Source organism: Octopus bimaculoides, chromosome 8 (genome assembly GCF_046866305.1).
Source record: "Octopus bimaculoides isolate indiv1 chromosome 8, ASM4686630v1, whole genome shotgun sequence".
In the NCBI taxonomy this organism is placed as follows: domain Eukaryota; kingdom Metazoa; phylum Mollusca; class Cephalopoda; order Octopoda; family Octopodidae; genus Octopus; species Octopus bimaculoides.
Window position 1 is genome coordinate 2,860,143 of NC_142935.1, and position 14,268 is coordinate 2,874,410.

The 14,268-nt window shown below is 37.1% G+C and overlaps 1 protein-coding gene across 2 annotated transcripts in view; it reads left to right on the plus strand.

Moving 5' to 3' along the window:
• Positions 1 to 8,824: 8,824 nt before the first annotated feature.
• The window catches only part of LOC106878296 (chitinase-3-like protein 1), a 43,519-nt gene continuing 38,075 nt past the window's right edge, over positions 8,825 to 14,268 (plus strand). Inside the window, exon 1 of one of the 2 annotated variants that reach the window (XM_089356025.1) lies at positions 8,825 to 9,110. Coding sequence is in view for 1 of the 2 variants with exons in the window: in XM_089356026.1 (XP_089212152.1) it covers positions 14,111 to 14,182 (72 nt within the window). In the remaining variant the exon portion in view is untranslated. Of the gene's footprint in view, positions 9,111 to 14,110; positions 14,183 to 14,268 lie in introns of those variants that run through there. The other variant, XM_089356026.1, reaches the window with a different exon arrangement.

Consider the following 14,268-nt stretch of genomic DNA (forward strand, 5'->3'; position numbering starts at 1 on the left):
GACTTACTTACAAGTTGACTGTACAAGGAAGAGTGGTGTTTTGGCCACGGGATCATGCAGGATTGGTGAAGAGATACGAACCAGCGACTGGTTCGATGACAGCCTGACACACTATCATCTGCTGTTTTAACTTCAGGAGAAAGTGTGATTCAATTGATGTTAAATTTCTATTCACTCAAATTTTCTTTGAATCTTCTGTCGTCTGGAATAATAAATGGTTGCGAACATGTCCGCTCTGTTTCACGACTTTTTACTGATTTATCGTTCTTTTACAGCGTTGTCTGCTCTTTGTTTACCTTTTTATTATAATAATAATAATAATAATAATAATAATAATAATAATAAAAATAATAATAATGATAATAATAATGATAATAATAGAAGTAGTAGTAGTAGTAGTAGTAGTAGTAACAGCAACAACAATAATAAACATAATTTAAACAACAACAACAACAACAACAACAACAACAACAACAACAATAATAATAATAATAATAATAATAGTAATAATAATAATAATAATGGTAGAAATGAGATTCTTAACCTGGTCATACACAATGCACACACACATACACACATACACACATACACACATACACATGACTGAAATGAAAAGTATTTATAATACTTTGTATGGAAACTAACCATGATTCTGTAGGATATTTTTATTTTACACACACACACACACACACACACACACACACACATACACATGTACATACACACGTGCACGCACAAGCACACACGCATATATATGTATTATATGTATGTGCGTGCGTGCGTGTGTGTGTATGTATGTGCGTGTGTGTGTGTGTGTGTGTGTGTGTGTGTGTGTGTGTGTGTGTGTGTGTGCACTTCTTTACTTTCTTCGTTTCTGTAATAATACACTCTGTTCTAACCTCGTTCATATATTGACTCAGGACTTGTGTGACGATTCCACATGGATGAATAACAACCAAATCATTAAACCAACCAATTGTCGTCTGCTTAACGTTATCTTCTCACAGACATTCCTTCTTCCCTTTATATCTTTCTTTATTCTTTTCTCTTTTTTTTGTGGGGTTTTACGGTGAGTGATTCTCAAAAGCTGCTTTCCTGATTTAAGCATGAACAACGACACATAAAAAACAAAACAAAAAAAGCCCTGGGTATTTTCGTCGCTATATCAACTGTTTCAGCAGGTTATTAGGAAATATGGCCAGTTATTTTCATATCTTAACTTCTTCGACATCACTATTTTTGTTACGCACAGAAACAGGTCGAGTGTAGGCAGAGAACTAATGTCAGGGGATTGCTGTCTTCGTCACACCTTTGAATATAGTCTAACGTACATACCGAAATCTACAAATGCATACGTTGTATATATGTGTGCATATATATATACAAACACACACACACATACACACGTATATACATACACACATACATACATATATATATATATATATATATATATATATATATATATATATATATATATATATGCACTGTAACAGTATCGAATACAATACACACGTAGCAGTGAGTGTGCTTATGTGTGTGTTGAGATAAGGTTATTATTTTGAATCACCTTCAACAACGGGACATTTAGTTATGGTGTCATTTCATAGAAAGAGTAGAATGAAATTTATTGTGAAGATCAAGTTGACTGCCATTACACCACGCACACACACGCACACACACACACACACACACACACACACACACACACACACACACACACACATATAGACACACGTATATATATATATATATATATATATATATATATATAAATATATGCATATATATATGTACATATATATATATATGCATATATATATATATATATATATATATATATACATGCATATATATATATATATATATATATATATATATATATATATATATATATATATATATATATATATATATATATATATATATATATATATATATACATATATATATATACGTACATATATATATGTACATATACATACAGTGTGCGATGAGTAAAAAATATATATGCAGGGGTGGCTGTGTTGTGAGGAGACTTCTTTCCAGCCACATGGTTCCAAGTTCAGCCCCACTGAATGGAACCTTGGGCAAGTGTCTTCTATTATAGCCGAAAGCCTTGAGAGTGGATTTGGTAGACGGAAACAGAAGGAAGCCCGTCGTACACACGCACACACACGCGCGCGTGCATATACAGGATGTCCATAGAGTCATTATATAAATCGAAAATTTTAGCAAAATTAGAAGGGAAATTGGATACCGTTGAAATGTTTACATAATATGAAGTAAACAGTGAAATTTATATAGAAATAGTTGGACGCCATTCGTGCACGAAGTACATCTAATCTAATCGATATTCAATTTCTGTCCATATCCTTCTCAATATACATTCATCAATAGTCGTAATGACGGCAATTAGTTTTTGCTTATGGTCATCGAAGTCCTTTACTTTAGTGTAGTACACAATATCTTTCATACAGCCCCACGCGATGAAGTCAATGAGCGTTATATCTGGGCAACTAGGGGCCCCAGGAATCAGGTCACTTCTTCCTATTCAGCAATCTGGAAACCTTTCATTTAGAAATCTGCGAACGTTTATTCCCCAATGTGATAATGCTCCATCTTGTTAAAGGATGATATTTAGATGGAGATCCTAATTTCTTGCATTATGCTACTTAAATTTTCCCACATACATGGAAAATTGCCTCATTTGTAAAATGATACAACCAAGAAAGTCATCTTCGAATTTTTGTAGGATTGTAGCAACAAATTCTTTTCGTTGCAGTTTGTCATTTACCTTTAATTGGTTGCAATAATTGAATTCTATATGCATAAAGCCTCAGATTCTTATGCAACACTTTATGAATTGTTAATCTCGGTAGTTGCAGTAGAGCAGAAGCTCTAAGGAAGTTCTAAGGATGGAGAACGTTGAAATGACTGATGAGTACGCTTAATATCTTCTTTAGATGTTCTTGGCCGTCCATTCTTTGGTTTGCGTAGCACCATCCCTGTCTCTATAAATTGCTTACGTCAGTTGCAAATCAACTGACGTACCGCAGCTTGGTTTCCATATTCAACTTTGTAATTTTTTAATGTTTGAATATCCAACTTTGTTTCGATAAGCCAAGGCACACATTGTCTCTTTTCTCTTGTGGAGTAGTAATTGTCAGAAACATAAAATCAACATTAATTGCAGCGTGAAACATAAAAAAATAACATTAACAAAACTATTAAATATCATTAAAAATACTTTAGTAATAATATATATTAAATATGCAATAAAAATTTAGTTGCCACCTCATCTAAGTTTCTCATAATGACATTTTGAAATTGTCTAAAGACCCGACCCGGTGAATATGTCTGTCTGTCTGTCTGTCTGTCTGTCTGTCTGTCTGTCTGTCTGTCTGTCTGTCTTTCTCTCTCTCTCTCTCTCTCTCTCTCTCTCTCTCTCTCTCTCTCTCTCTCTCTCTCTATATATATATATATATATATATATATATAGAAAGAACGCAACAAGCAACGTAGGGAAAATAGACGCTGACATAACAAATGGGAAACTGGACGAAAACTAGATACACAGACCATTCGCAGCCGATTTCGCGCTTTTTTAACCCTGCGACCGCTTGAATCTAACAAGCGCCAAAGCATTAAGCTAAAAGCACTAAGCTTCTGGGAAAAGCAAACGAATGTACACAAGAACGAAAACAAGAACAAGAAAGCTGTATATGCGTGAATGTGTGCGCGCGTTTGTGTGATTGTTTAAAGAGAAAAGATTGTAATAACCCAATGTAAGAATGTTTAACGTTTCTGACGTCTCTGGATTTAGTACAGAATTAGCGTGAGACAACTAAACTGCATGTAGATGGCACCTGAATGCAGAATGGTAAAGAAGAATGAAGGGTGACTTCATCTGCGTAAAAGCAGGCGTTGTGCTTGGCTGGATGTGTCTGCCTCAGATAAGCCACTTATACCTGCATATATCTCAGTCAAGAACTCCCTACTTGAATGGGCCATGATACCCCGGAACATGGTAGCTCCACCAGATAGGATATATCAAGTCCATTTTTCAGCCACGTTTTGTGGTATCATGTTCCATTCAAGAAAGAAGCTGTTGACTGAGATGTATCTCGGTATAGGCGGCTCATCTGGTATCCCTTGAAGAAATTCGTTTTGTTTGAAGGCGATGGGAACTTTTTCATCTTAGATGTGTTTTGGGATAATGTTAAATAATGAAAATGATGATAAAAAGGAGTAAAGAAAAAAATGTTCTCTTCTAAAAAGTTCAAACTTTGCCAAAACACAGCATTACAGTTGTGATCGAGAGGCAGAGGCCCTGGAACAATCAGATTACGTCACGAGTACCATCTAGTAGGCTGGTTAGACGGGACACTAGCGATGATAAATTTCTTTGTCAGCCACCCAGCTCCTCCACATTTTGGGATGACTGTACGAGATTTCAGACATGCAAAGAGATAATGTTTAAATCAATTTATTTCTAATTGGTATCCTTTGAATATAATAAATAAACAACATTTATTAAACTAGCTTTTGATGTGAATAAATAAACAATATTTATTAAACTATAAATTGTGTTGATAAATATTTTTCCTGTCTATCAGTTTTGTAGCTTCCAATTAAGAGTATCTTATTTATATAAGTATCGATTGAACAAAAGTTTCTAAACTTTTCATCTAATTCTGGCTGTTTTGAAAAACAGCAATCACCTTCACCTGGTTCTATTAAGGATCATAACAGTAAATAGGTACCGCGTATCTCTCTCTCTCTCTCTCTCTCTCTATCTATCTATCTATCTATCTATCTATCTATCTATCTATCTATCTATCTATCTATCCACATTGTTCCGGTCCAGTCAGCAGGCAAAAATGAGTTGTACTTGTAGATCAAAGGACCAGCCTTGTTACATTCTGTGTCACACTGAATCTCTATGGGAACTAAGTTAAGAGTACACGTGACTGTGGAGTGCTCAGCCACTTTCAGGTTAATTTCATGAGCAGAATGTTCCGTTGATTGAAGCAAGGTTTTAGTGTTGTTATTGGAGTGGAACGTATGAAATCCACACCTGACAAACCATAACATTGGCATCCTTCTAAAAATGAACGACATTCTTGTGCATCTGTGGTCAGAGAGAATTGTCTCGTAGTAGAATTGGTTCTACTTCAGTGGTTCGCGACCATTTTTTTTACCTACGAACCGCCTTGATTTCTCTTTTATTCGGATGGACTCTCTGAGCCATTCGATGTTTGAAACAAAATCCCATTGTATTATTTAAAATTAAATGTGATGAGAAACCGTATAAAAAATATTATTTTCTACTCTAGGCACAAAGATGGTGGTGGGGAACAAACACTGGCACAGAGACACATACATACATACACACACATACAGACTCACACACACACAGACTCACACACCTACATATATATACGATGGGCTTATCCGTCTACCAAATCCACTCACAAGGCTTTGGTCAGCTTGAGGCTATAGTAGAAGACACTTGCGCAAGGTGCCACGCAGTGGGACTGAACGCGGAACCATGTGGTTGGGAAGCAAGCTACTTATCCACACAGCCATTCTGTAAATATATGTGTGTGTGTGTGTGTGTATGCGTATTAAAATAAAAATATATATCTTATTTCAATAATGATATATGTCTCTCTCTCTCTCTATGTGTATATATATATATATATATATATATATATATATATATATATATATACACACACACATAGACATATAGATATATATAGACAGATAGATATATACACACACATGTGTGTGCATATGTGTGTGCGTGCGTGTGTACACACACACACACACACACACACACACACACACACACACACACACACACATGCACACACACACACACATGCACACACACACACACACAAATTGCTGAGCTGGAGCCGGTTTTTAACATGTTTTTCAAAATGAGAAGCGCTTTTCACTTTTTCATTGACCGAGAAAAGTTATGTCAGTCAAGCGAGGTGAGTTCATTGGCCAACGCTGGTAATTCATTTGGTTTTTATGTGGAAATTAATCACAATGCTTTCTGCGTAATATGTTCTATTTCATTATTAATTTGGGAAAGTTGTTGGGATCTATTTGGTATAATGACTGTACGAAAAACATACATTATTGTATATCTATCTATCTATCTATCTATCTATCTATCTATCTATCTATCTATCTATCTATCTATCTATCTATCTATATATCTATCTATCTATCTGTCTGTCTGCCTGTCTGTCTGTCTGCTTGTCTGTCTGTCTATCTATCTATCTGTCTGTCTATCTGTCTGTCTGTCTGTCTGTCTGTCCGTCTCATTGTGCCTCGGTGTAATTGTACAGGTGATGTACTATTACACCAAGTAGGGCTTTGTTTCTGCTCCGATACTCTTGCCCCATTTCCTCCTCTCTATAATACTAGAACCAGTTTGCTTGTTTGTTGTATCCCCACCCATCTCCCTTCCTCTTCCTCATCTCCCTTCCTCTTCCTCATCTCCCTTCCTCTTCCTCATCTCCCTTCCTCTTCCTCATCTCCCTTCCTCTTCCTCATCTCCCTTCCTCTTCCTCATCTCCCTTCCTCTTCCTCATCTCCCTTCCTCTTCCTCATCTCCCCTGTAATACTTTGACACACGACCTCAACTGCATCTAATTTATTGTTCATCTTTCAGACCCTACATCCTTCATCTCGCATCCTGAGCTTCCCTTGATTGCTGATCCTGCTTCCGACCAAATCAATTCATCAACTCTAGTTTTAGGCTGACCTTTTCATCCTTCACTGACCAGCCAAAACGACAAATCATTTTATTCAATAATATTTGCCGAAAACAAACTTTACCAGTCTTGTCCAGTTTATATTGACTGACTTTTCCCTGACACAGAAGACTACCGCTTGTTCGTTTGCATTCCGCATTTAACCCTATTTCAATATTATATTCAAGAAAACGTATTTTAATGAAGCGATATTTTATTGTCGAATTCGTTTTTTTTTAATACTGAATATGTAGTTAAAATGTTTGTAGTTCAACGAACCGGATGCTAAAATATTGGTTGTTCGGAGTATCCCTGTGTGTGTATCCGTGAGCGTACGGGTATGCGAGCGTGCGTGCACGTGAGAATATATATACATATATATATAAATGTATTTTATTCTTTTATTCTTTTACTTGTCTCAGTCATTTGACTGCGGCCATGCTATATATCTATATATATATATATATATATATATATATATATATATATATATATATATATACATATATATATATATATATATATATATATATATATATATATATATATATATATATATATATATATATATATATATATATATATATATATATATATATATATATATATATATATATTTATCTTTCATTATATTATGAATATATGTATATGCTGTGTATATATTACAACTTCGAAGTCTCTGTTAATATTATTTTTGTAAAAGAATCATATATGTATATTAGTGTGAGTTTAGAGGGTTATATTATCCGGGTGGATACCGTGGTAGCTCTCAGTTATGTTCCAGGTTATGGCTAACCACATCGATTAGTATTTAACATCTAAGACTACAAGGAGTTGTCACTCACGCAGTAAATTCCCTCGATGGATAATTCCGTGTTCGCTTCACTGGATCATATTATTATCTGTAGTGTATATTTGCAATAATTTTAACGACAAAGAACACAGACACACATTATTATCATTTATATTATTTATAGTTGCTCACTGGTGACCCAGGACGTCCATCACTGTACATTGCTGAAGCAAACTGCCAGCAATGCCTATGCAAAATTTTAGGTCCAATAAGGCTTGCACACCACCTCAAAAACTTATTCCACCCTACTGATATGATTCAGAGACAAGCTAGTGCAAAATATTCAACGCCAACGTGGGTTCAGGCTCAGGAATGTAGGAGTGTCATGAGAGACGAAAACTGAAAGAAGCTCGTCATGTATGTATGTATGTATGTATGTATGTATGCATGGCAATGTTCAGTTTTATTTCAAGATTTCTTGTCAATGGAGAAAGAGCCGGTTTCTAACCTAGATCCAAGGCTCCTTCATTGGAATTTCAACATCAACAGGGCTTTTTTGTATGTATGTATGTATGTATGTATGTATGTATGTATGTATGTATGTCTCTTCTATGCATGCATGTATGTGTATCTATGTTTGTCTTTCACCACTGCTTAACAACCGGTGCTGGTGTGTTTACCTCACCGTTACTTAGCGGTTCGGCAAAAAAGAGAAAGAATAAGCACCAGGATTAAAAAAAAAAATTATTATTGGGTCGATTCAGTCAGCTAAAAATTCTTCAAGGCTGTGCCCCAGCATGACCGCAGTCTAATGACTGAAACAAGTAAAAGATAATAGATAAAAGCTATATATATATATATATATATATATATATATATATATATATATATATATACATATATATATATCTACACGTGTGTGTGTGTATGTATGTCTGCATGTATGTATGTTTTTGTGTATAAACGTGTGGTGGCATATTTAAACGTCTTTCTACTAATGTGTATACATTAATACGTTTACGTTATTTCTTTATCTGTCAATGTATACACGCACACACAGACACAGGCGCACACACAAACACACACACATGTATATATAAACAGACATTTATGTGTGAGGGAAAGAGTGAAAGAGATAGAGAGAGAGAGAGAGAGAGAGAGCGAGAGAGAGAGAGAGAGAGAGAGAGAGAGAGAGAGAGAGAGAGAGAGAGAGAGAGAGACAGAGAGCGAGAGAGAAAGCGATTGTGTGTGTATGCCTTGTGTGTCGGTTCTGTTGGCCGGTGAAGTCATTTTACGGATGAAATGCTGAGAAGTTTTACATAAAAGCTGAATTACCGTAAAGCTTGTCATTCTTATTTTGAAATTTGTCATAAACAGAACCAATTTTTATCAATTTCTCTATTATTCTAAATTCTCTGTTTTTGAATTCGACATTTTTTCCCCCTTCAAGTCAGGTGATATTTCCATCAGAAATACAAACATAAGGAACAATTTTTTCTTTTTGCAAATGAGAAAACAATCTTAGAACAGAAATATTGGTAAGTTATTCGATTTCTTTAATAACCATAATATTGAATGCAGTTGATATTGTCTCAGACTGTACGCACCCGTAGCCTACATGCGTTTCAGTACGTTTTAGTTTCGAACCTTCCTCATTTACATTCAGCGTTCAAACCTTGCCGAGGTTGACGCAACACGTCACCAATCCCGGGGGGTGGGGGTGGGTGGGTGAGACAGGAGGTGAAAATAAGTACCAGTCATATGTTTGGGATCGAGTCAAATTAATCTACTCCCACTATTTCGTCTTATTAATATTTACAAATAAGTTCAAATTTCGCCGAGGTCGACTTTGCCTTTGGAGTCGATAAAATAAGTACCAGTTGAACAATGGGTCGATATAATCGACTTAGCCGCCCCCCCCCTCGAAATTGCTGGCCTTGTGCTAAAATTTGAAATCAATATTTACAAATAAGGTGGCGAGCTGGCAGAATTGTTGTCACCGCGGACAAAATGCTTAGCAACATTTAGTCCGTCTTGACGTTCTGAGTTCAAATTCCGCCGAGATCGACATTACTTTTCAACCCCTTCGGGGGTCGATGAAATAAGTACCAGTTGAATATTGGGTCAACGTAATCGACTTACCCCCTCCCTCAAAATTCCAGGCCTTGTGCCTATAGCAGACAGGTTATTTCTATTTACAAATCCGTCATAAAGTTGGTTACAAAATGCTCTGTGGTATTTAATTTCACTTTTTACGTTCTGGGTTCAAATCTCATCGAAGTTACCTTTGATTTTCTTTCCTCTGGGGGCGATATACTGAAGCATCACTGAGCGACTGGAATCTATTTAATTAACTGTCCCCCCCCCCCCCCCCCCCCAAAAAAAATGAGTGATCTTGTGTCAGGTTTACAAACGGGAGGACACTGAGCTACATGCATAGGTGTAGACGTGGACTGAAGATATTGGGTGTGTAACATGCGAATTAAGGTTCGATCTCGTTACGAGGTACCATTTGCTCAATTATCTCTTTTGTCGCATCTTCAGGTCGACCAAAGTTTTCCGAATGAAAATTGATAGAGACAAAATCATCGTGGGAAACTGTCAGAGAGAGAGAGAGCGAGAGAGAGAGAGAGAGAGAGAGAGAGGGAGAGAGAGAGAGAGAGAGAGAGGGGGAGAGAGAGAAGGGGAGAGAGAGAGAGTTCCCTTCCTGGCTCATAAATTCAGTCCGTGTCTTTGATTTAATTCTAATTTCTGGCCCTTGGCGACCATTAGTGGAATATATCTGCAATTAACAAAGCCATCTCTTCAGTGTGAGGATATCTTTCTGGTTCTGTTCTTCCCGCCCTTGATGGAAGCCCTGAACAGTGTTAGGGGTCCTGTTTCTATTTCTCTAACCGAATCATTTAAACAAAACATTGCTCTACGTCTCCGTTTTGTATTCAAATCCTGATTGTATCGACTTTGCTTTCAGTCTTTCTGAAGTTGATTAATTGATCAAATATAATAGCAGTAATACTCTGGGGTCTATACAAATGATTACACACACACCTGACCCTGACAAATATTTCATTGATATCTTGTCTTCATTTGCGTCTCGTTACTTTCTGTCTCTTTGACTCTTTCTGAGCGCTCCCCCCCACCACACACATACACACAAACACAACGTACACACACACAGATATACACACACGCACACACAGATACACACGCACGCACACACACATACACCCACACACACACACACGTCACTCCTGACAAAACTTTTCCTGTTAGAGATGAGAAGAAATTCCTTTTGGAGTAGAGATAAATTCTTAAGATATATTCATCTCCTTCTTTAATCGAAGTTATGGTCAGCTTTCATATCTTTCTTGCATTCTTGGTATAATTCTGAAGTGTTTTTTTTTACTGACAGATCTTTAGTGAAACAGTGAAGAAAAAAATACCATTTCTAAAATCTGTTTTCAGTACTTGGAATACTTGATTTCCTGTTGTTTCTGTACTGTTTTAATACTCGACACAATTTTAACCGATTCTAATAAAGTTTGAAAAATCAGCTCATTTGTCATAAAATCGAATTTTATGTAACAATTGGTACACTTTTGTTGAGTATCTGAGCAGTAGACTTAACATATTGAACTCAGGGTTATTTCTGATATTTGGATTTCTCAGAATAGGCACGAAACATTCAAAGACTCCATTAGTGGGAAATTTGTCTTAGCCATGAACACTGAGTAAGTCCAATGATAGATTTATGATCTACGTGTCACACGTCGGGTGTGATATGAAACTAGTCACCCAGTTATCTAGACAAAACCACATCATATTTCATACTAACACATCAAGCATACTAACACATTTCTTTATATCATATAACAATTGATATATCGTATCACCTCTAGATACGTCATACTATAACAATAGATACTACATCATATCACAGCTTCCATTGCTATATACAACTCATTGTGACTCACCGACTGTATTCGGCATTTCATTAGTTTCTGCATGGATAATGTTATGATTATGTCAGTCACTGAATGCCCGACTCATTGGTTTAGCGTTTAAGCGAATGAGTACGTCTTGGAGACGTGTTCCCTTAACGGGATACTCAAGTGGAATCAGCGTGACGCATTGTATGATAAGGTAGTACCTTCATGACTCACAAATATAACCCATTCGATGGGCTTCTATGCAGTTTCCGTCTACTTAATCTCACTCATGAGTGTGGGTCGACACTTTGCCAAAATGTCATTCAACGGAGCGAAACTGGGACCTTAGAAATGCTAATCGAATTTATTAATTTTTTTCTCTGCGTATGTGAGAAAGGGAAAGATAGAGATAGAGATAGATAGATAGATAGATAGAGAGAGAGAGAGAGAGAGAGAGAGAGAGAGAGAGAGAGAGAGAGAGAGAGAGAGAGAGAGAGAGAGAGAGAGAGAGAGAGTTCTAGTCTTGACTCTAAAATAACAGGCTTTTTTTCCCTGAATTCGTCGTCGGTTCTGGATAGCTGTTGATTCCTTTAGATTATCTTCCCTTCTCATGCGGAATCTGTCGTAATTACCACCAGGTATTTGCTTACATTCTCTCGAAGCAAAACTAATTTCAATAAATCAAGAATGTATTATGTATCGTATTTAACTTACCATTATTCGTTTTTGATGTCCAAATTCGTGCCCCTGGCTTCTCTGAGTTATTTCGCTTAGCTCAGTTTGTTTTTCATTTACACACACACACACACACACACACACACACACACACACACACACACACACACACACACACACACACACACAAGTAAAGTTTATAGGCCAACAGAATGTGGCAGTCCTATAAAGGACGATGCTACTGTTATTTTAGCCCCAGGAAAACATCTTTTCCAGCTGGCAATCGACACAGAGTCTGTGTCCGTATAGCATTTTCAAGAGAGGTCATCACTCCCATCTCTAGCCTTACGTGACACTCACAAAAGAGGTAGACCGTGTGTCGATGGCCAGGTGGAAAGATATTTTCCTGGGTCTAAAACAACAGTAACATCGTCCTTTATAGGACTGCCACATTCTGTTGGCATATAAACATTACTATTTGGTGTCGCTGCTGTATATCTCTTGCTCAGAGTTTTAAAACAAATATATGTATATATATATATATATATATATATATATATATATATATATATATATATATGAGAATGTACGAAAAACAACAACAACAGACGAGGACAGGTGGTGTAAACAACAAAAGGATGTATTAGTTTGCGGGAATACAGAAAGTCTTTAACGCTTCAAGCTACGCTCTTCAACAGAAAGAATACGGAGAAAACAAGGAGAAAAACACGGAGAAAAAAAATTGAATGGTCTTTGGTCAACGATCTATCATGGCTTCTGCAGACAGGAAGTTTAGAAAGTTCACGCAGGAGAGCTAAGAAAAAGGGGAGATAAGAAAAGGGGGAAGAAAGAACGGTGACCGAAGAACGAGGAGCTGTGTGTGTGTGAGAGAGAGAGAATGCTGGTGATCTTGACGTATGCATGTGTGAAAAAATGGGGAGGGGAGAAAGGAGTTGGTCAGTTGTAGTGTGTGCGTGGTGTGATGTGAGGGTTTTGGGAGGTGGGGAAGGCATGGGTGGAGTGTGGGTTAGGCTGGGGGTGGGAGTAGAGGTAGGGGTATGTGGGTAGGGGTATGTGGGTAGGGGTATGTGGGTAGGGGTATGTGGGTAGGGGGTGGGTGTAAGGAATTGGATGGGGTGGAGTGGGATGATATATATATATATATGTATATGTATGTATATGTATGTATCCATTGACGGATCTTGTTTCATCCCGTAGGGTGTCCAAAAGGTACTCTTCTCTCCTGTATATGACAAGCTGCCCCATACTTTCGGTGAATGAAATCCCATTCCCAAGGAACTAATCAGCTCAAAACTGAAGTAGAAGACATTACTCAAGGTGCCAGCGTTCTGCTTATTGGCATCCAGCCCGGAAGCACGTGATTGCTAAGAGCACGTGGTTGCGAAGGGAGATACTTAACCACACTCCTTCTTCTCTTCAAACCCTTGAACACATCACAAACAACACCATTTCAGAAGTACAATGTGCTGTTATATGATAGTTCCACCTATTCAGCGGAGTAATCGAAGCCTTCTGCGACAAAGTACCAAACCATCTTTGAAGTAAGGAATTCGTTCTTGGTTCCTAAATCTAAAGATAATGTACCATCACAATGAAGACGAAAAGAGCAAAATTTGCTAAAACAACCGAGAGTTGTAGATTTATTTCAACAAGTTAATTCCATCTGAGTTGGATCCGATTTAATCAAATATCTTTTCCCATAGCCTCCGCTTAGCGCAAGACTTGGGTGTAGGGTATAAGGAAATTGTGAAGAAGCCCATCTTTGATCATAAATGTGCACAGGTTGGACTTGGGTTAAAAAGCCGTAACAGCGACTCCATGACGCTTTTTTATGGCGAAACGGAGAATGATCAGAGTTGGAGTCCTGTTGTTTGAAATAACGGCAATCATTTATCTGAGTCAACGTGAAACCCATGCTGCATCAAAACGGTTGCTCGGTAACCTATATTCAGATATACAGCGTGAGAAATCTACACAGCCAACAGGTATTTCATTAATGAATACACTCAGGTGATTAGACCGTGAAATTGTTTTTAGTCACTCATTAGAATGGCATGAAAAAAGAAAAAGA